The sequence below is a fragment of the Rhinoderma darwinii genome, chromosome 4 (genome assembly GCF_050947455.1).
Source record: "Rhinoderma darwinii isolate aRhiDar2 chromosome 4, aRhiDar2.hap1, whole genome shotgun sequence".
NCBI lineage: Eukaryota > Metazoa > Chordata > Amphibia > Anura > Rhinodermatidae > Rhinoderma > Rhinoderma darwinii.
Genome location: NC_134690.1, coordinates 370,290,845 through 370,315,026, shown reverse-complemented (window position 1 = coordinate 370,315,026; position 24,182 = coordinate 370,290,845). Strand labels below are relative to the sequence as shown.

The window sequence follows — 24,182 nt, the reverse complement described above, 5'->3', positions numbered from 1 at the left end:
AACGATGGAGAGAGAGCCACAGAAAATACGAGAGGGTTATCTTGTGAAGAAGGTAAGTTACAATGTACATTTCAAGGAGTCTTAATTACTACCAATGTTCCCTACAGAAGTGTATATTATTTATGGCATTATAATATAAAGGCTCGTTTCTATATGTCCAAGACAATCTTTTTGGGCTATATTGTCATATTATACTACTTGAAGAGGCCACAATAACCACAAAGCAATTGCCAACAAACTATTGCCCAGCAGTGTTACTGTCGCGTTCACCAACACTTTTTTTTACACCTAAGAAGTGGATATAAAAACGTTCATACTTGTTCAGGAAATTGTTTAAATTCTTATGTAGAAATGAACCATTAATTCTATTTTTATCAATAATGATTGATTGTTATGCTGACTTAGATAGGGCAACTGTTATTATGGATTCTCATCTGAAAAGTAAACACAGCATAATAACAGGACTTAAAGAGGTTTCCCTATTAGCGCTTATGGACGTCATAGAGCGGGGGTACCCCCACTCGGGGCATCCCACTATGAGCTATCATGGAGAACCATTAACTTGCAGCGGTTCTATCTCTGCGGACTCGGGCCATCCATGTATACCCTCCCTGTGGCGGCTCTTAGATTGAAGGTTTTTTTCTGTGATGAGACAACACCTTTAATTAGAAGTTATAATGTTTTCTCTAATAAGTACCATTACACACACCTCTATAAAAGGCTATATAATCTCCGTAGCAACACATTCTCCCCTCTTCCTCTTTTACAGAACATTTCTTCCTAACGTTGAAGAACACTGCTCTTGTTTGGGCAGATTCTCTCTCTCCTCCTATTTGAGGCATACAGGTCATAACTACTGGGCCACATACCAAATTTTTGAAACCCTCCCCCACCAATATCTACATGAAGACACATTATATAGGATAGACACATTGGCTCTCAAAGGTAAAAGTGATGCCCATTCCAACCAATCAGATTTCAGATTATATTTTCCCAGAGAATATTTAAATAAAAGAGTACATTGATTTAAATGGTTGCTTTGGTTGGACACATTTTCTTATAACGGTTTATAGCCATGACGCACATTGTCCATGGAGACTGTTACTTTTCTCATTGTGTTTTACCTTATACCTGATTTTAACAAGACACCAGCATTGATGACATCACTGGTGGGGCAGAAATGGAAGGGCAAGAGTGAAAAAAAAAAAATATGTAAGGGAATGGGACCAATAAGACGGGGACAAAAAGTGAGCATAGTGCAATAAACACAAAAATACAACAGGCAGCAAGTGGGAACTATCGAACATTGATGAAGGGCAAAAAATAGGTTCTCCTGAAGGATGTTATTAATCTTATCTTTATCTTTCTAGAAGAATTAGATATGGCAGTAAATCAACTTTTTATGTGGTAAGGCTGTTAGTCTGGATGGCCTTCCAATGAACATTTTTGAGGAAATTGGGGAAGGAGGTTCTTCCTCATCTATATTTGGTTCTCAATTAATCGTTTTTGATCGCTGCACTTCCTAAATCCATGATTGCGACATTGATTCTAACAATTTTGAAGCCAGATAAAGATCCTCTAAGTCTTAAATCAAAGCTTTTTTTCAAATTCAAAGTTTTATTAAATTGGTTTTAATACAAACAAGTACAAACACAATTAGGGAAAATGTGTCCCCACAAATAAAGAGAACATGACAGATGAGGGCACAGCCCAAATATGAGGGTGAACATCACATCCTATAGAAAGCGCAAAGTACCATAGGAGTCTAAGGAAGCGTACGAGAAAGGAGCATTGCTTAAAAGAGAAAATAAAAATATCACAGTTCAACTTCCCATACGTCTTAAAATGCAATGGCAATAGTGGGCAAGCGCAATCACAGGAAGCCGATGACCACTTAAGACAGACACAAGAAGGGAAGGAGAAGATAGAATGGGAAACAAACAAGAACAAAGAAGAGACAAGGGAGGGGGGTTCATGGTGAGCCTGGACTCCGGTCCGGATTAGCATGAGTAATTAAGAAGCAGCTATGCACCTTGCAGAAACATGATTGGAGCAAGCAAATCCCCACACATCTGTATGTAGAATCAAAGCTTTTGATTGTCTCGAGTGGCAGTAAATCTGGGCAGTCTTTGGGGCATTTGGATTTGGAAAAAACTTTTTTAGATGGTTACGGATTTTGTTCAATAGCCCTTGTTTAAGGTAAGAATCATTAATAAAATTCTACTTCTTTTCCACTTGGAAGGAGTAACCTTCAGGGCTTTTTCCCTTGGTGTTTGCAGTAGCATTGGAGCCCTTGGGAACTAATATGAGAAATTACCTAGATATTACTAAGTTTTGAATATGAACAGATGTCATTATTTGCTGATAAGATCTCCTACACTAGATATTAATAAACGTGAGATATTTGGAAATGTTTCAGATTTAAGATTTAATCTGCAATGAAATGGGAATATTGACATATTATCCCACATTAAATGAATTGAATAACTTGTTGGTAAAAAAAATTGCTATACGAAACAATGTACTATGTTAAAATAGGTAGATTTTCGGGATATACTAATATGTGGAAACAGTGAAGTAAATCCTTAAAACAGGATAAAAAAAGAGGGTTTTTTTCTTCTTCAGTTGTGAGGGTGGAAGGGCATTGAGGGCTCGGGTTGGAGGGCAAAAAATTATTTTAACTTTAAAGTAATAGACAAGTTTATGGGTACTGAGATTAGTAGCAAGCATCTGGGACCAAGAAGGGAAGTAAAAGTGTCAAGGAGGCAATTGAGATTGCTTTAGAGAAGATAGATGAGGGAAGTAGAGAACTTCTGTTTTGCAGGGATAAGAGCTGTTAAGATCTTAGTATGAATTTGTAATGGAGGAAATCAACGTGGGAGTGAAACTTCTTCCACTGACTTTCTGCAGATCTGACTGCCTTAGTAAAAATAGGTTTAATATCTAGTAGGCCGTGTTTGGACATGGATACTGATTTTTTGCAAAACAGTAGAATATAATACATATTAGGCTATGTTCACATCTGTGTCAGGGCTCCGTTCCAACGTTCCGTCTGAGCTTTCTGTCAGAACGGAGCCCTGACTGACACAAATGGAAACCAAAGGTTTCCGTTTTCATCACCATTCAATTTCAATGGTGACGGATCCGGTTCCAATGGTTTCAGTTTGTGTCCGTTGTGCAAGGGTTACGTCGTTTTGACGGGATGAATACAATGGTGATGGAAACGGAAACCTTTGGTTTCAGTTTGTGTCAGTCAGGGCTCCGTTCCAATGGAAAGCTCAGACGGAACAACAGAACGTCGCCCTGACGCAGATGTGAACGAAGCCTAAATGGAATTTTAAAAAATTTACTATTTTCAGCTCTCATTCAAAAAGTTTCATTAAAACAGGGGATCTGGTGAGGAATATTTGAGATACTGGTAAGGAGACTACATGTGGCCATACCCCTTAGGTAATTGTCTGTCGAATGCTCATTCACCCACAGCTATACCCCCCAACTCCCCATACACATGCACAGTCGGCTAGGCCGAGCGCGCATGTATTCTATATGGGGAGAGGGAAATAAGCCGCTGCCAAACACCTCTGGTGTCAGCTTAATATGCCCTGAGAACAAGGAATCACATTAGATGGTCGGCTGGTCCTGATGTGTATGGGCACTTAAGGGGCAAATGAGCAACATTTGTTCTTTTTATTATTCATTCAACTGCACCAAAAGCCATTTTGCATATGATTAGCCAGTATTGCGTGGGGTAGAACACTATTGTTGGATATGCACAAACTAAAGTAAAGCCAGTGCAGTTTGCAATTGAAGGGGTTGTCTGGGACCCCCATTAACGTGTCCACAGTATGAAACAAACAAACGTTCAAAAATATAATATATACAGCTCATGCAGAGAGACTTACCCCCTTAAAGACACGGCCAATTTTGGCCTTGACGACAGAACAATTTTTTTATATTTCACTCTTTGCATTCCGACACTCATAACACTTTTATTTTTTGTACGACGTAGTTGTATGAGACTTTGTTTTTTGTGGGACGAGTTGTACTTTATGTAGTTACCATTTTTTGGTACAAATACATTATCGTTTAATTTCTATACATTTTTATTTTGGCGAAAATGCAGAAAAAAAGCAGTTCCGCAGCAGTTTTAATATTTTTTTTTTACACCATACACTGATCATCATAAATAATGTTATATATTTGTTGTACAGGTTGTTACGGTCGTGGCGATACCAAATATGCATATATTATTTCATGTTTTGGGACTTATATTTTAAAAAAGTTTATTTATTATAAAAAAATGTGTGTTTCTGTGTATTTTTTTTACTTTTTATTTATTTACTTATCATTAATTTTTTTTTACATTCATTTAACTTTTTTTTTTAATCCCATAAAGGGATTTATCATTTTGATTTTGTAACTGTAATGTACTGGCATAGATCTATATGCTAGTACATTAGCCTGTTACTGATTGTACACAGGCAGTTGTTAGGGCATACCTAAGTATGCCCTAAGATCAGGAAATATGTTCAGACAGCCCTGGGGTCCTTCAATGGACCCTGGGCTGTCTGGCCATACAAGTTATGGGCTTTGATCGCGTCACAGTTATCTTCTGTGACGCGATCAAAGTGCAGTCCCCCCTCCCTGAACACCGCGATCAGCTTTCATTGCGGCATTCAAAGGGTTAACGGAGGAGAGAAGATGTTTCTCTTCTCTCCGCTGTCAGAGCGGGGCCGTGGCTGTGTATTACAGCCGTTGCCCCGCTCTCAATCGCGCGCACAGACGGCTGTCACACAGGACAAGAATGCTCGTCCTAATGCGCCAAGTACTCGCCGCTCAGGACGAGCATTCTCTTCCTGTGTCGGCAACAGGTTAATTCAACTCCGTGCATGAGAAAATGCTTATTTTTGATTGATTCTAACTTCTGATGAGCGTATGTTATAGAATATGTGACTATGTCCCTTTTAAATGTTTTTTTCTATAGACGTTTAAAGCTAAATGCAGTGCATAAAATTTGGTGCGTGGGTGTCATTCTTCAGTTCTGCAATGGGAGGCTGAAAGTCTCACTTCTTATTTGTTACTATCAGACGTTCATGGTATTCTAGAATATATCTGAAGCAAATTTTAAACAAGGAACCTAAAAAGTTTGTATGATCACGATTCTGGTGTTGACACACCTAGGAACTTTCCCAATTCACACAGAATGATTTCACTTGTTTTTTCTTAAAGTTGGAAAGTTAGAAAGTGTATTTTTTTTAAGTTTTAAAACAGGATCCCAAATATAACTATTGGCCTAATAATCCTATGGTCCTGTATCCATCAAAAATGGTTCCAATGACTTTATGTGGGAGATTTTTTTAATCTTATTTTTTAATTACTATCATGAATTATTTTTATTTTTAATAGGTGAATTCCATATTTTACTCCGGTTGAAAAATAACATACTATATGTCTATTAAACTCCACCTTTCTAAAACCTGGCTGTTTGATCCAGAGGAAGGCAAAACAAGGCCCCTGGGTGAAGGTAGCCAATTCTACCTTCCTGTCCCCACAAACGCAGTTAGACAATTTCCCTGGATCAGTTCAAGATAATCCCCCCTCAATTAATTATAACTCTAAATACCATTCGTTGTGAGATAAATTAGCCGTTTTTATATTTTTTTATTATTTTTGCCATTATTACCACTACTTCCTCTTGGGACAGGGCATTGCAAAGTTTAACTACTCTCCCTGAGAAAGTCCACCAATCTTATCTTTTAATCTAGTTGCCCACCTTTGAAACCCCTCAAGCTCTCCTATAAAGCCTATAACTGCACTCTGATTTGTAGAAAGGCAATATTATATTTGTATTATATATACACAGTATGTCACTTTTTTTTATGCACCCTAGCATTTTTTTTGCTTTTGTACCTGCTGCTTGACATTGAGTTCCGCTGCATAGCTTACTGGTAACCCAGTATCTCTCCTGCTCTATTATCCTTAGTTGTATTTAATTTAATGTTTACATATTCATACTACGATCTCGGGTCCAACTGATGGAAATTAGGACACTTTATTCATGTTTAAGAAATGTTGAAGGATGTTGGAGGTGAACACTATTCAATTATCTTGTGGGAAATATATTTTCTTGTATGCCTCCTTCCATAGAAGTGTTCTGATTTAAAAACTATTGGCATTATTAATATGGCCAATTCTTTACATCTATAGCCAGCTTAACCCCTTAACGACCGCCAATACGCCTTTTCACGGCGGCTGTAAAGGGTACTTATGCCAGAGCGCCGTCTTTTCATGGCGCTGTGACATAAGCTTGGCACGGGTGTCCTGTGCCGGCTCAAGCAGGTGTCGGGCGGTCTAAAGACAGCCGGGGACCTGCTCTAATGGGCGGGATCGATTTCAACATCGATCTCACCCGTTTAACAACTTAGATGCGGCGCTCAATAACGAGCGCCGCATCCAAGTGGTTTTGGAGGGAGGGTGCTCCCTCTCTCACCCCATCGGCATCCTACAATTGCAATCACAGGGTGCCAATGGCTTCTATGGCAGCCGGGGCCTAACAAAGGCCCCCAGGTCTGCCTGTAGTGGATGCCTGCTAGGCCATGCCAGAGGTATGACCTAGCAGGTGCCTGTCAGTTTTATACTGACAGGCAATAATATGCTGCAATACAGAATTATTGCAGTGTATTATAAAAGCAATCAGAAGAGCGCATAGTGAAGTCCCCTAGTGGGAGTAAAAATAAAATTATCAAAAACTTTAATAAAGTTATTAATAAATAAATAAAAACCCCTACAAAAAAAATGAAAACCCCGGTTTTTCCCTTATAAAATACTTTAATATGAAAAAACAAGAAATAAATTAAAACATTACACATATTTGGTATAGCCGCGTCCATAATGACCTTACCTATATAGCTATTATGTTATTTAACCCTCACTGTGAACGCTGTAATAAATAAGATAAAAAACAATGCCAGAATTGCTGTTTTCTGTTCATCCTGCCTTCAACATGTTTTTTATAAAAAGTGATCAAAAAGTTGCATGTACTCCAAAATGGTACCAATAAAAACTAAAAGTTGTCCAGAAAAAACAAGCTCTCATACAGCTGCATCGGCATAAAAATAAATCAATTATGGCTCTTAAAACATGGCAACACAAAAACAAATAATTTTTAAAAAAAAAGTGTTTTTACTGTGTTGAAGTAGTAAAACATACAAAATCTATTTAAATTTGGTATTGCCACAATCGTAATGTCCCACTGAGTAAAGTTATTATGTTATTTATACCACACAGTAAAGGACATAAATCTAAGATGCAAAAAAGTGAGGTGAAATTAATGTTTTTTTTTCCATTGCCCTCCCAAAAAAGTTAAATAAATGTAATCAATAAATTATATGTACCCCAAAATGGTGCTATTAAAAAATACAACTTGTCCCGCAAAAAACAAGACCTTGTACAGCTATGTAGACGCAAAAATAAAAAAGTTATAGCTCTTGGAATGCGATGATGGAAAAACGTAAAAAATATCTTGGTCATTAACCCTTTCATGCCGACAAGCTGTAGATACACGTCCTTTTTGCACATACCCCGTGCTGCCAGGACGTGTATATACAGATCTCTGTTCCAGCCAGCATAGCGCTGTGAAAAGCTCTCGGACGTCGGCTGTGTCAGTGTCTGCGGCTCCCCAGCAACCTGTTATCTGACAGCCGAACCGATTGGTTCGGCTGCAGAGAATATGATCACCGTCATTAACCTGCTTCCTGACCGCCCACAGTAAATTCATGTCGGCGCTTGCTGGGCTCTGTGCAGCGCCAACGTGAATTCACAGTGGGTGTTAAAAGCGCGATCCGGGTGTCTCAGAGTATTGCTGACACCCGGATTGCGCTGTTAACCCCTGCTTCTGGTCCCAGAGACATGACCGGGACCTGATTGGTTCATGTCCCGATCATGTGATTGCAGGAAAAGTTTGTTGTAGCAACGAACTGGAAAGTTTGTTGCTACAACAAACTTTCCCGAGGACCGATTGCGGGTGCTGCTGTCGGTTGCATGACAAAACCGGAGGCCATACAACGGCCTCCGGTCTGTCATTCACGGAATATACACCGATGAGATACCAACAGAGAAGGACACAAATACAGAGTAATGTTCAATGTAAGGCAAAGTTGCTGAACTATATAGAATCTACTGTATTAAGTCCTAGAATAACCAAGATAAACTTGGTGCATCGATCAAAAATTGACATAAGATGAATCCAAGAAAATATGATCGACTCAAGCACATGAAATTTATGGAAAAAGATACAAAATTTTATTGACATTAAAACATAACAGGATAAAACTGGAACAGGGAATGAGTCACTCAATAAAAATACATCAAATCGATCGCGCACCGGATGTAGATATTAAGTGATTATGTAAGCACTGAACATGTTGTTAAAACAGCAAGGATAATGTAGGTATACATGCAGACCTATGTCTAATGGAGCCGAGGTAAGTTATGACAAGAGGAACAGTCCAATGAGATCCAAAAAAGATGTATGTATATACTAGCCCGCCTATATGAGGGCATACAACAACAGTTACATATACATACAGATACGCAAATGCAGTGATTGTCTGAATAGATCTGGAGGGCTAACAACCCCGGACGAAGGCAGTTGCCGAAACGCGCGTCGGGTACAGACATCTTTCACGCTCCTTCCATGTCCACCGGTATGTTTTACAACCTCTCCCTGTTAGACAGCTGTCATTGAGCTTTTCATGTCGTTCCTCTGTCATTCTTTGTGAGCCCATGTGTATTGTACACCTGACTTTTCAATGTTGATCCTTCAGCATTCACATTAGGGTCCTTGTTAGCCCTCCAGATCTATTCAGACAATCACTGCATTTGCGTATCTGTATGTATATGTAACTGTTGTTGTATGCCCTCATATAGGCGGGCTAGTATATACATACATCTTTGTTGGATCTCATTGGACTGTTCCTCTTGTCATAACTTACCTCGGCTCCATTAGACATAGGTCTGCATGTATACCTACATCATCCTTGCTGTTTTAACAACATGTTCAGTGCTTACATAATCACTTAATATCTACATCCGGTGCGCGATCGATTTGATGTCTTTTTATTGAGTGACTCATTCCCTGTTCCAGTTTTATCCTGTTATGTTTTTATGTCAATAATTTTTTTTATCTTTTTCCATAAATTTCATGTGCTTGAGTCGATCATATTTTCTTGGATTCATATTATGTCATTCACGGAAGCCTATGAGGACCAGCTGGTCCTCATAGGCTTCATGTCAGTGTGACTGTCAACGTCACACTGACAGTTTATAATACGTTATATACTAGCTAGGTAGTGTAATGTATTATAGCAGCCATCAGTGCTGCAGGTCTTCAAGTAAAAAATAAAAAAAAGTAAGAAAAATGTTTTATAAAAGTGTAAAAACAAAAAATGCTTTTTTCCCTATAATAAGTCTTTTATTATAGGAAAAAAAATAAAACGTTAAAAAGTACAAATATCTGGTATCACCACGTTCGAAATGGACCCATCTATAAAACTATAATATTATTTTTACCGCACGGTAAACACCGCAAAAAATATTTAAAAAACAATACCAGCATCACTATTTTTTTGGTCATCACCCCTCCCAAATTATAGAATAAAAAGTGATCAAAAATTTGCATGCACCCCAAAATAATACCAATAAAAACTACAACCCGTCCCGTAAAAAGCAAGCCCTTACACAACTTTTTTGACTGAAAAATAAAAAAATTATGATTCTCAGAATATGGTGACACAAAAAAGAAATCATTTTATAGAAAAGAGATTTTATTGAGCAAACGCCACAAAACATAAAAAAAAACTATATACATATGGTATCGTCGTAATCATACCGACCTGCAGAATAAAGTAAAATGTCATTTATAGCGCACAGTGATTACTGTAAAAAAAAGGACAAAAAAACATTGTCAAAATGTATGTTTTTTGTCACTTTGCTTGCCCAAAAAAATGGAATAAAAAGTGATCAAAAAATCACATGTACCCTAAAATGGTAACGTAACAAATAGGCCCTCACACGGCTCCGGTGGAGAAAAAATTAAAAAAAAGTTCTGGTGCTCAGAATATAGAGCGACAGAAATTTTGCAGTGTCCAAAAGCAGATAAGATTGGGCACCATTTATCAGTGCGACACCGGCCACACATCTATGAATTATTTATTTACCCCATTATTATACACTCTTATTATGCCCTGACGTACTCTGCCCAGCTTACACATGCCACCACATTATAAAATTAAATACCAGTAAAACTCCAAATAGAACTATTACCAAGCAAAATCTGCGCCCCAAAAGCCAAATGGCGCTCCTTCCCTTCTGAGCTCTGCCGTGGGTCCAAACAGCAGTTTATTACCACATATGGGTTATTGCCGTAATTGTGAGAAATAGCTTTACAAGTTTTGGGGTGCTTTTTATTCTTTATTCCTTGTAAAAATTACGTTTTTTTAATATTTTTTCAGAAAAAAAGTAGATTTTCATTTTCACAGACATATTCCAATAAATATAGCAAAAGACCTGTCAGGTCAAGATGCTAACTATACCCCTAGATAAATTCCTTGAGGTGTGTAGTTTCCAAAACCACTTTTGAGGAGATTCCACTGTTTTGGCACCACGAGACCTCTTCAAACCTGACATGGTGCCTAAAATATTGTAATGATAGGGGTAGGGAAACGGACAAGTGAGCCCTAATCTACCCGCCACTCTGTCCCTGCCTACTTGCAACGACCCGCCCTAGGCGACGGGGTACAACTGGGCGGCGGTCCCTACGCTCAGTAAGTGCACGAAACAGACAAGGGTACACAAAGCTAGGGAAATGGGGCAGTTGCCCACGGCAAGACCGCGAGCAACAAGAGAGGTGAACGAGCCGAGTAAAACCAGGAGAGTGCGAGGTACCAAACGCAGAGCAGAAGAGTAGTCAGTAAGCCAGGGTCAGTATGGAGCAGGATCAAGTAGTCAGGAGCTGTAGCTGGGCCAGGAAACCACACGAGAAGAATCACAAGCACTGGAGGAACAGGAAAGGCAGGTATAAATAGACAGAGGGCGGGAGCTAGCTGAGTCTGGCCAGGCTGCGATAGGCTCTCCCACTCCTAAGCCTGCCAGCCTGAGTGGTGGAAGCTGGAGTCAGACTCAGACACATAGACTCAGGTGCCGACTGATTACCTATGGGCGTTAACCCCGCTGTGCCTGGCAGATCCTTTACAGTACACCCCCTTTTATGAGGGGCCACCGGATCCTTTCTAAGTGGACCTGGTTTATTGAGGAAACGAAGGTGGAACTTCCTGACCAATACCCCAGCGTGAACATCCCGGGCGGGTACCCAAGTCCTCTCCTCAGGCCCGTATCCTCTCCAATGGACCAGGTACTGGAGGGAGCCTTGGACCATCTTGCTGTCCACAATCTTGGCCACCTCGAATTCCACCCCCTCAGGGGTGAGAACGGGAACAGGAGGTCTCCTCGAGGGAGCCAAGGACGGGGAGCAGCGTTTAAGGAGGGAGGCATGAAACACGTCGTGTATTCGAAAAGATGGGGGAAACTCCAGTCAGAAGGAGACAGGATTGAGGACTTCAGTGACCTTATACGGCCCAATAAACCGGGGAGCAAATTTCTTGGACGGGACCTTAAGGCGCAAGTTCCTAGACGATAACCACACCAGATCCCCGACCATAAACAAGGGGTTAGCAGAACGTCTATCAGCCTGAGATTTTTGTACGCTCTGGGACGCCTCTAGGTTCTTCTGAACCTGGGCCCAGACTGTGCACAGTTCCCGATGAACGACCTCTACCTCGGGATTGTTGGAACTACCAGGTGAAACGGAGGAGAACCGTGGATTAAACCCAAAATTACAGAAAAAGGGGGAGACCCCTGACGAGTTACTGACCCGGTTATTGAGGGAAAATTCGGCGAGGGGAATGAATGAGACCCAATCATATTGACAGTCAGAGATAAAACACCTTAAATATTGTTCTAGAGATTGATTAGTCCTCTCAGTTTGGCCATTAGTTTCAGGATGGAAGGCAGAGGAGAAGGACAGATCAATCTCCAACTTTTTACAGAAGGCTCTCCAAAACAATGAAACAAATTGTACCCCTCTGTCCGAAACAATATTGACAGGGACCCCATGGAGACGCAGGATGTGTTTGACAAACAAGGTAGCTAACGTCTTGGCATTGGGTAGTTTCTTGAGGTGCACAAAGTGGCACATCTTACTGAAGCGGTCTACTACAACCCACACCACCGACTTGCCTTGAGATGGAGGCAAATCGGTGATAAAATCCATGGAGATATGGGTCCAAGGTCTCTGGGGAATGGGCAAAGAACGTAGTAAGCCCGCTGGTCGGGACCTGGGAGTCTTGGACCTACCACAAACCTCACAAGTGGCGACGTAGGCCTTAACGTCTTTAGGCAACCCAGGCCACCAATAGTTTCTGGCAATGAGGTGTTTGGTACCCAGGACGCCTGGATGACCAGATAGTGCGGAGTCATGGTTTTCCCTAAGTACCCTTAGCCGGAACTGCAGGGGAACAAACAGCTTGTCCTTAGGAAGGTTCCCGGGAGCTGAACCTTGATCAGCCGCGATTTCTGAGGCTAAATCAGAATCAATAGAAGAAATGATTATACCAGGAGGCAGAATACAAGCAGGATCTTCCTCCGAAGGAGGGCTGGCCATGAAGCTACGCGACAGTGCTTCGGCCTTAATATTTTTAGACCCAGCCCTATAGGTAACCAAAAAGTTGAATCTGGTAAAAAATAGCGCCCATCGAGCTTGTCTCGGGTTTAGCCTCCGGGCAGATTCTAGGAAAACCAGATTCTTGTGGTCGGTAAGGACCGTTACCTGGTGCCTAGCCCCCTCCAGGAAGTGGCGCCACTCTTCAAATGCCCATTTAATGGCTAAGAGTTCGCGGTTGCCAATATCATAGTTACTCTCAGTGGGCAAAAACTTCCTGGAGAAGTAGGCACAGGGACGGAGATGGGTGAGGGACCTGGTACCCTGGGACAAGACAGCCCCCACTCCCACCTCGGATGCGTCAACTTCCACGATAAATGGCTCCATTTGGTTGGGCTGAACCAGCACCGGGGCCGTGATAAAGCACTTCTTAAGGACCTCAAAAGCCTGGACAGCCTCAGGAGGCCAGTGGAGGAGATCAGCACCTTTGCGAGTGAGGTCTGTAAGAGGCTTAGCGATGACCGAGAAGTTAGCAATAAATCTCCTGTAATAATTAGCGAACCCCAAGAAACACTGTAACGCCTTCAGGGAGGCAAGTTGGACCCATTCCGCCACAGCCTGGACCTTGGCGGGGTCCATGCGGAATTCATGAGGAGTGAGGATTTGACCCAAAAATGGTATCTCCTGTACCCCAAACACACATTTTTTCGGTTTTCGGAAAACAGTTTGTTTTCCCGAAGGACCTGGAGCACCTTCCTGACATGCTCAATGTGGGAGGACAGGTCCTTGGAAAACACCAGTATGTCATCAAGGTACACTACAAGAAAAACCCCCAGGTAATCCCTTAAAATTTCATTTATGAAATTCTGGAAGACAGCAGGAGCATTACACAACCCAAAGGGCATGACGAGGTATTCGAAATGACCTTCGGGCGTGTTAAACGCAGTCTTCCACTCATCCCCCTCTTTGATGCGGATAAGGTTATACGCCCCCCGTAGATCAAACTTAGAGAACCATTGGGCCCCCTGAACCTGATTAAAGAGATCAGGAATCAAAGGAAGGGGATACTGGTTCCTTACAGTGACCTTATTCAAGTTACGGTAGTCAATGCATGGCCTAAGACCACCATCCTTCTTTCCTACGAAGAAGCCAGCACCTACCGGAGAAGTAGAGGGGTGAATGTAACCCTTGGCCAGGCATTCCTGGATATACTCTCTCATGGCTTCACGTTCGGGACAAGAAAGATTAAATATCCTACCCTTAGGGAGCTTAGCTCCTGGTACCAATTCAATAGCGCAATCGTATTCTCTATGAGGAGGTAACACTTCGGAGGCCTCTTTAGAGAAAACATCAGCGAAGTCCTGCACAAACTCAGGTAGCGTGTTCACCACCTCAGGGGGAGAAATAGAATTAACAGCAAAACATGACGTCAAGCATTCATTACCCCATTTGGTAAGCTCCCCAGTATTCCAGTCAAACGTGGGATTATGCAACTGCAACCAGGGAAGGCCTAAAACCAAATCGAACGATAATCCCTGCATCAACAGTACAGAGCACTGCTCCAAATGCATGGAGCCAACAAGGAGTTCAAAAACAGGAGTATGCTGTGTAAAATAACCATTAGCAAGAGGAGTGGAGTCGATACCCACTACCGGGACAGGTTTAGGCAAATCAATCAATGGCATAGCTAGAGACACAGCAAATTCCACAGACATGATATTAGTAGAAGACCCTGAATCCACGAAGGCACTGCCGGTAGCAGACCTACCACCAAAAGAGACCTGAAAGGGAAGCAAGATTTTTATTACGTTTCATATTTACGGGAAATACCTGTGCGCCCAAGTGACCTCCCCGATGATCACTTAGGCGCGGAAGTTTTCTGGCTGCTTATTCTTACGCCTAGGACAGGTGTTCACTTGATGCTTGTCATCCCCACAATAGAAGCAGAGACCATTCTTCCTGCGGAACTCTCTACGTTGTCGGGGGGACACGGAGGCCCCGAGTTGCATAGGTACCTCTGAGTCTTCCGTGGAAGAGCGAAGCGACGGGACCTCGGGAGGCATCATGGGGGAGTCAGAGGGGAAAACACAAAAACGTTCAAGTTGTCGTTCCCTGAGACGTCGGTCAAGTCGTACCGCTAAAGCCATAACCTGGTCTAGGGAGTCAGAAGAGGGATAGCTAACTAGCAGGTCCTTCAGGGCGTTCGACAGACCCAACCTAAACTGGCACCTTAAGGCAGGGTCATTCCACCGAGAAGCTACGCACCACTTCCTAAAGTCAGAACAATACTCCTCAACAGGTCTCTTACCCTGACGTAAGGTCACCAGCTGACTCTCGGCAAAGGCAGTCCTGTCAGTCTCGTCATAAATGAGTCCAAGAGCAGAAAAGAAACGATCAACGGAGGAAAGTTCAGGGGCGTCAGGAGCCAAGGAGAAGGCCCACTCTTGGGGCCCTTCCTGGAGCCGGGACATAATTATACCCACCCGCTGGCTCTCAGAACCTGAGGAGTGAGGCTTTAAGCGAAAGTAAAGCCTACAACTCTCCCGAAAGGAGAGAAAAGTCCTCCGGTCCCCTGAGAACCGATCAGGCAACTTGAGGTGGGGTTCAAGGGGTGAGGTGAGGGGCACTACCATGGTAGTGTCAGGCTGGTTGACCCTCTGAGCCAGGGCCTGGACCTGTAGGGAGAGACCCTGCATTTGCTGGGCCAGGGTCTCAAGGGGGTCCATAGTAGACACAGGGACCAGGGTAGACTAGGTAACGGGCTTGTGATTATGTAATGATAGGGGTAGGGAAACGGACAAGTGAGCCCTAATCTACCCGCCACTCTGTCCCTGCCTACTTGCAACAACCCGCCCTAGGCGACGGGGTACAACTGGGCGGCGGTCCCTACGCTCAGTAAGTGCACGAAACAGACAAGGGTACACAAAGCTAGGGAAATGGGGCAGTTGCCCACGGCAACACCGCGAGCAACAAGAGAGGTGAACGAGCCGAGTAAAACCAGGTGAGTGCGAGGTACCAAACGCAGAGCAGAAGAGTAGTCAGTAAGCCAGGGTCAGTATGGAGCAGGATCAAGTAGTCAGGAGCTGTAGCTGGGCCAGGAAACCACACGAGAAGTATCACAAGCACTGGAGGAACAGGAAAGGCAGGTATAAATAGACAGAGGGCGGGAGCTAGCTGAGTCTGGCCAGGCTGCGATAGGCTCTCCCACTCCTAAGCCTGCCAGCCTGAGTGGTGGAAGCTGGAGTCAGTCTCAGACACATAGACTCAGGTGCCGACTGATTACCTATGGGCGTTAACCCCGCTGTGCCTGGCAGATCCTTTACAAATATATTCTAAAAATAGGAGACCCCAAAATCCTCTAGGTGCTCCTTTGCTTCTGAGGCCGGTGCTTCAGTCCATTATCACAATAGAGCCACATGTGGGATATTTCTAAAAACTGCAGAACCTGGGCAAGAAATATTGAGTTTCATTTCTCTGGTAAAACCTTCTGTGTTACAGAAAAAAATGTATTATAAATGAATTTCTGCAAAAAAACTGAAATTTGTAAATTTCACCTCTACTTTGCTTTAATTCCTGTGAAACGCCTAAAGGGTTAATAAACTTTCTGAATGCTGTTTTGAATACTTTGAAGGGTGGTTTTTAAAATGGGGTGATTTATGGGGTCTATCTTGTACATAAGGCCCTCAAAGCAACTTCAGAACTGAACTGGTCCTTGACAAAAAAGCCTTTTGAAATTTTCTTAATAATGTGAGAAATTGCTGCTAAAGTTCTAAGCCTTGTAACGTCCTAGAAAAATATAATAATGTTCAAAAAAACAATGCAAATATAAAGTAAACATATGGGGGATGTTAATTAGCAACAATTTTGTGTGGTATTACTATCTGTTTTACAAGTAGATTACATTTAAAATTAGAAAAATTTAAATTTTCTTACAATTTTGGTGTTTTTCACAAATAAGCTATAAATTTATTGACCACATTTTTCCACTAACATAAAGTACAATATGTCACGAGAAAACAATCTCTGAATCGCTTGGATAGGCAAAAGCATTCCAGAGTTATTACCACATAAAATGACACTTGTCAGATTTGAAAAAAATGGGGCTGGTCATGAACAGGAATAATAATTAGTTCCACAGACAAAAGAGGTATAGACTCTAAGGCAGAATCACCTATAGGTCGTTCACCCCTTGAAAAAGCTGCATACGCGAAACGTGCGTCGGGGAGCTTCCTTTTCTTGGGGCCACTTTTCTGAGACCTATGGGTAAGGCATACTTTAATTTGTTTGGGACTCTACCCAGTCTAAGCTATACACTTTTTTGGACATCTGTTTAGACCTATTTATTAGCATAGACGCTCATAATCAATTCCTTAGATGCTACCATCCATGTGTTTGTACCTATTACTTATCTCTCTTGTCCTCATATGGGTTATTTAAGCTAGACTAGATAGCTTCGCTCCCCCTGTTATACCTGATGTTATTTGCCTCTCATTAGTACCATGTATTTTTCAACCCTATATTCATGTACTAATTACTATGATATTGTTGTGGTACAAATTTGTGTACTTCTGTGGCCCATGTACAGTCCAATCTTGTTTTTGGATCCTCTGTATATTTTATATCTCCTCATTGTTTAAACTCTAGTAATAAAATTGATATTTTTCAAATTTTTAATAGAAATAGTGTCTGACTCCCGTTTCTCAGGTGTAAGGATGGTTGGCATCTCTGTGGAACCCCGTAATAATTTACCAAACTGTTTTCCTGGTGATAGTACTTTTCTGTGAGAGCTGTATGCTATATTTTTCTATAAGGCCCAGGTCCCAGGTTCACAGACTCAGAGGGTGAGGAATATTAAGACTCTCCTGCAAGGAGACTCCCAGTTTTGGGCATTAAGTATCAAGTCTGGGGATTCTGCATTAGTAAGTGTGGATGTCTTCCTCTCCGCTCTAGGGGTAATTTAGGCCGCCTCTTCTGCTCCTGCCGCCAATTTATGCTCCTTAAAGTGTAGCTAAACCAGAGGCGTAGCTAGGTTCTCCAGCACCCGGGGCAAAGATTCAGTTTGGCGAGCCCCTCCAACCTCTTTCCAGACATCTCCTTCCCCCTCGCCGTGTTTGTTTTCTCTACCAATCAATGACGTGTCATTTCTTTTCCACATTTCTTTTTAGGTAACTCGAGCATAAAAACATTTGTACATTTTACAAGCAATATAGTTCTATACACAACACCAGAACCAAGCTCAGTACATATATACAGCACCAGCACAAATATAGCTCAATATAGTGCAACCCCTGCCGTATAGGTATGTACGGCGTAAAACTACAGCTCCCAACATGGCCCGAAAAATGGTAAGGATATGCTGGGAGATGCTGTTTCACAAAAAATAAATCATATCATAATCACAAAACCCATCATCTTGCTGCAGATCATACAGTGACTACAGTGCTGAATAGAGGCAGAATAAACATTTACATTAAGTGACTCACCGGTGGCGTCTCAGATTCTAGTTCTTTTTCTCCATCCGGTCCAGACCTCTATGATGACTTCTCCCAGTCACAGCCCATTTCTGCAGTTTGACGCTCAGATGTCTTCAGCTTCTCACTTTTCCAACATTTCTACACCTATAAATAAAGATAAAGTTCTCATTATACCACACACTACGCCCCTAAATATAATAGCGCCATACACTGCACCTCTAATTATAATAGCACCATACACCATGTCCCAAACACACACACTGTGCCCCCTGTAGATAGTGCCCCCATAGAGCCCCCTGTAGATAGTGCCCTCATATAGCCCACCCTATATATAGTGTCCCACAAATAGCTCCCCTATAGTGCTCCACAGATAGCCCATCCCTGTATATAGCCCCCCTGTAGATATAGCCCACCCCTGTAGATATAGCCCACCCTGTAGATAGTGCTCCATATATAGTCCACCCCTGTATATAGTGCTCCACATATAGCCCACCCCTGTATATAGTGCTCCACAGATAGCCCACCCCTGTATATAGCCCCCTGTAGATATAGCCCAATCCTGTATATAGTGCACCATAGATAGCCCACCCCTGTATATAGCCCCCCCTGTAGATATAGCCCAATCCTGTATATAGTGCACCATAGATAGCCCACCCCTGTATATAGCCCCCCTGTAGATATAGCCCACCCTGTAGATAGTGCTCCACATATAGTCCACCCCTGTATATAGTGCTCCACATATAGTCCACCCCGGTATATAGTGCTCCACATATAGTCCACCCCTGTATATAGTGCTCCACAGATAGCCCACCCCTGTATATAGCCCCCTGTAGATATAGCCCAACCCTGTATATAGTGCTCCATAGATAGCCCACCCCTGTATATAGCTCCCTGTAGATATAGCCCACCCCTGTATATAGTGCTCCATAGATAGCCCACCCCTGTATATAGCCCCCCTGTAGATATAGCCCACCCCTGTATATAGTGCTCCATAAATAGTCCACCCCTGTATATAGCCCCCTGTAGATATAGCCCACCCCTGTATATAGCTCCCCTGTAGATATAGTCCACCCCTGTATATGGTGCTCCATAGATAGCCCAACCCAGTATATAGCCCCCCTGTAGATAAAGCCCCCTGTAGATAAAGCCCCCCTGTAGATAAAGCCCCCCCGGTAGATAAAGCCCCCCGTAGATAAAGCCCCCTTGTAGATAAAGCCCCCCTGTAGATAAAGCCCCCCTGTAGATAAAGCCCCCCTTGTAGATAAAGCCCCCCTGTAGATAAAGCCCCCCTGTAGATAAAGCCCCACTTGTAGATAAAGCCCCACTTGTAGATAAACCACCCCCCCACAGATAAAGTCCCCCCGTAGATAAAGCCCCCCTCGTAGATAATGCCCCCTGTAGATAAAGCCCCCCCCATAGAAAAAGTCCCCCCGTAGATAAAGCACCCTCCCCCTGTAGATAATGGCACACACTTTTTATAACAATAAAATAAACAATTTAAACTCACCTTAATCCCGCTCCCACGCCGTCCGGTAGCCATGGAGACCTGCTCTCTTCTGCGCAGGTCTCCTGGGGGTTGAACGAAGCGTCTATGAAAGGCGCTGATTGGCTGGGCAGGATGACTTTGCCTGTCACTCAGCGCCTTTCATCGACGGAAGCACAATAGCGCTTTTGTGGTATAAAGTAGCTGAATAGCCGGGAACGGAACGTACCCGGCTATTCATTGCTTCTAATTGTACCTGTGTCCTATAGACACAGGTACAATTATAGTGCAGGAGGAGGTGGCGTTGGCGCCCCCCTCTAAGTTGCGCCTGGGGCACATGCCCCGCCTGCCCCCCCTAGCTACGCCCCTGAGCTAAACTTTTGACAAACTTCTGACATGTCAGAAGTTTGGATTGGTGGGGGTCCGAGCACTGAGACCCCCACCAATCGCACGTGTGATCGCTCAGCCGCTTCATGTCTGTTCGGCTTTTTCCGTAAAGCTGATGTATCAGAATACGGGCTCATAGACTTTCTATTGAGTCCGTACACCGATACATTTATTTCCGGAAAAAGCCAAATAGACACGAAGTGGCTGAGTGCTCACATGAGCGCTTCAGCTGCTTCGTTCTAGCGATTGGTGGGGGTCTCAGTGCTCGGACCCCCACCAATCCGAACTTCTGACATGTCACTATGACATGTCAGAAGTTTGTCAAACGTTTAGCTATGGTTTAAAACAAAGATGCAGAACTGCAGTGGAATACTCTGCAGAGTGTAGACAGCGGGTCACTGATAATGATTGGAATGATTTCACCCTCTGTAGCCAGTACCGTTTGGGTCTCTCAGATCAGATTAAAGATGTCATTGTGCAGTTTCCTCCAGGTGACTCTCTGAACAGCTTAATTTAGTTGACCAGCACATTAGAGCAAGAAAGTTAGCGAGAGAGTCTACCACTTGTCGTCCTGCCGTCTTTACCAATCCTGGTTTTGTAGAGACAGAGTCAATGCAAATTGGTCCGCTGAGACCAGGGATTCTTAAGGAGGCGCAGACCAATCAGGTCGCTCTCTCTCTCTCTCTCTAAACGAGCACAGGCTCATCTCAGTGTGTTCATCTGACTTACGCTGGTGACTCAGCTGTGCAGCATTAAAGAGGCTCTGTCACCAGATTTTGCAACCCCTATCTGCTATTGCAGCAGATAGGCGCTGCAATGTAGATTACAGTAACGTTTTTATTTTTTTTAAACGAGCATTTTTGGCCAAGTTATGACCATTTTTGTATTTATGCAAATGAGGCTTGCAAAAGTTCAAGTGGGCGTGTTTAAAGTACAAGTCCAACTGGGCTTGTATTATGTGCGTACATCGGGGCGTTTTTACTACTTTTACTAGCTGTGCGTTCTGACGAGAAGTATCATCCACTTCTCTTCAGAACGCCCAGCTTCTGGCAGTGCAGATCTGTGACGTCACTCACTTCCTGCCCCAGGTCCTGCATCGTGTCGGCCACATCGGCACCAGAGGCTACAGTTGATTCTGCAGCAGCATCAGCGTTTGCAGGTAAGTAGCTACATCGACTTACCTGCAAACGCCGATGCTGCTGCAGAATCAAATGTAGCCTCTGGTGCCGATGTGTCCTCGCTCGTCCGACACGATGCAGGACCTGTGAGTGACGTCACAGCGTGATCTCTCGAGAACACGCTGTGTGTCTGCACTGCCAGAAGCTGGGCGTTCTGAAGAGAAGTGGATGATACTTCTCGTCAGAACGCCCAGCTAGTAAAAGTAGTAAAAACGCCCCGATGTATGCACATAATACACGCCCACTTGGACTTTTGCAAGCTTCATTTGCATAAATACAAAAATGGTCATAACTTGGCCAAAAATGCTAGTTTTTTAAAAATAAAAACGTTACTGTAATCTACATTGCAGCGCCGATCTGCTGCAATAGCAGATAGGGATTGCAAAATCTGTTGACAGAGCCTCTTTAAGGCCCTATTACAACGGCCGATAATCTGCCGATGCAGCAACCGCCGATTAGCGAGACATTGTTGATTGGCGCTCGTTTGCTACGGTCACGTGGAGTTATGGATGGGGACAAGCGGTCGTTACTCCGATCGCTCGTCCCCATACGTTATTATCATGTCGGCAGCTCGTCTCCCTGTTTACACAGGGAGATGTGCTTCCGTCAACGATCATATTTAACTTTTTTAAAACGATACGGTCAGCAGATGATCAAGCGTTTGCTCGTTTATCCGCTGATCGCTACCCTGTTTACACAGGGCAATTATTGGCAACGAGCGTTCTATGAACGCTCGTCTGCACGATAATCGCCCAGTGTAAAACCCCCTTTAGCCTCAGCAACTGCCCCAGCCACCGCTCAATGGCTGGGAGATGACAAGTGAGCAGCAAAAGACCTGCTGCTCATAACAGTGTTGTCTTTGGTTTGCATTGACACACTTATTGGTGGTGATCATAATATTTTCTCCATGTCAAAGGGAGGCACAGGGACACCCAATGCAGCTCCACAGTGCGATCGCCCTACCGAACAACCCATATCTTTTGGACCCATGGGGGTAGGGAAGGGATATCGAGGTTAACTGAGTTTTTAGGTCATGAAGTTTGAATAATATTCCTGTTAAACCCTTGTTTCCGGCCTTGTTAGTGTAAAGAATGCAAACTACTGTTGTACATTTACGGGGACAAATGTAAAAGAAAAACTGTCAGATGAGTTTCCTCTTTCAACTTCCTTTATGTTGTTCTCTAATTTATTTTGGGAAAAAGAACTGCACTCATACAGATTAATTTTACATGGAAATACATAGTCCTATCAGAGAAGTGTATAAGTGCTATATTGTTAAAACTCCTATTTGACTAATAGAAACCGCTCACACATATGTATCCCTGCCTATATTTTTGGTTGGTGTGACATTATGTGGAAGGTATCCTGATTAACCTCTTTCTTCACCGTGCTATAAGTCTACAGTAAAGCGAAGGCCTCCGCAGTAGGTGTCGGATGAAATCCCACTGCAACAGCCAGGATCGGCAATAACTCCAATCTCAGCCATCAACCACATAGTTAAATATATCTATGATTATTAAACAGAAATAAGGAAAATACAAACTATTAGTTTGGTGGACATAACTGTCCTCCTGCCTCCTATGAGTCACATGCAAACAGCCATTAGCGGACATCACACTTGTCAGCTGTCCCATTTAAGTGGATACCAGTCAGACAATGATTACTACATACTGTTTATGGAAATAACAGTTTAGGAGTTTGATGCATAATGCAGCTCTTCCCTGCACATTGATAGCATTGGCAATTATGAGATTAAGGATTTCTATGCACAAAGGATTACAATGGGGTCATTGTCACTCGGTTTATTTTTCCAAGTGCAAAGAAACTATTACTATAATTTCCAAAGTGCACATTGTATTGTGTTCACTGCTGACTTTTATCTTGTTCCACCACTTGTTACTGAAATGTCCTCCGGAGAAGCAGATGTTTTCTGTACATTTCCTGGGATTGTGGTTAATGTATGTTCGATATTCATATTGTATGTGAGTTAGGCTTCGTTCACCTCTGCGTTGGGGTTCAGTCAACAGCTCTATTGATTCTGTCAAAACAACGGAAACCTTACAGAACGGTGACAAACGGAAACCATTTGTAACGGATGCGTTACCATTGAAATAAACGGTAATGCAAACGGAAAGCTATGATTTCCGTGTGTTTCAGTTTGGTTTCGGTTCATGGTTTCCCCTGAAGGAAAGGTCAGACGGAACCCATGAACGGAACCCCGACGCAGATGTGAACGAAGCCTAATACGCACGTATATCTTATGTGTTTGGGATATACATTCAAGTTCAATTTATGTGATACTAAGGGCTGTGGCTATATGGAGACTTTTTATAGTTCAATTTTCCCATTTTAAACATTGAGTGACAACTGAGAGTGCACTGAATTGAATGCAACTCAAAGTATTCCACTGCACTGCAGCAGTATCTAGATAGTTAAAATTGGAAAGTCACGCTACAAAAAGCCTTCATGAAGCCCCAGGCTTAGGCCGCCATTGGCCACACAGTTTTTAGGTCTTTCTCACACAATTCTTTTTTAGTGTTTTAAAATGCATGTCAAAAAAGCCATGCCTTTTAACCCCTTAGGGACCAGCCCATTTTAGGCCCTAATGACCAAGCTATTTTATTAGTTTTTCTATAGTCGCATTCAAAGAGCTATAATTTTGTTATTTTTTCGTCTACATAGCTGTATGAGGACTTGTTTTTTGCGGGATTAGTTGTACTTTTTAATAGCACCATTTTTGGGTACATAAATTTTTTTTATTAACTTTTTTTGGGGGGATTATAAAAAAAACCTGAAATTCCGCCATTGTTCTATGCGTTTTTAAATTGACGCCGTTCACTATGCGACGTAAATAACATGTTACCCTTATTCTATGGGTCGGTACGATTACGGCGATACCACATATGTAGAGGTTTTTTATGTTTTACGACTTTTGCACAATAAAA

The 24,182-nt window shown here is 42.8% G+C and overlaps 1 protein-coding gene across 1 annotated transcript in view; it reads left to right on the top strand.

The window, feature by feature from the left end:
• The window catches only part of PLEK (pleckstrin), a 40,688-nt gene continuing 16,506 nt past the window's right edge, over nt 1-24,182 (top strand). The window contains exon 1 of the mRNA XM_075864540.1: nt 1-52. Coding sequence (XP_075720655.1) covers nt 5-52 — 48 coding nt within the window. The 5' untranslated portion in view covers nt 1-4. The remainder of the gene's footprint in view (nt 53-24,182) is intronic.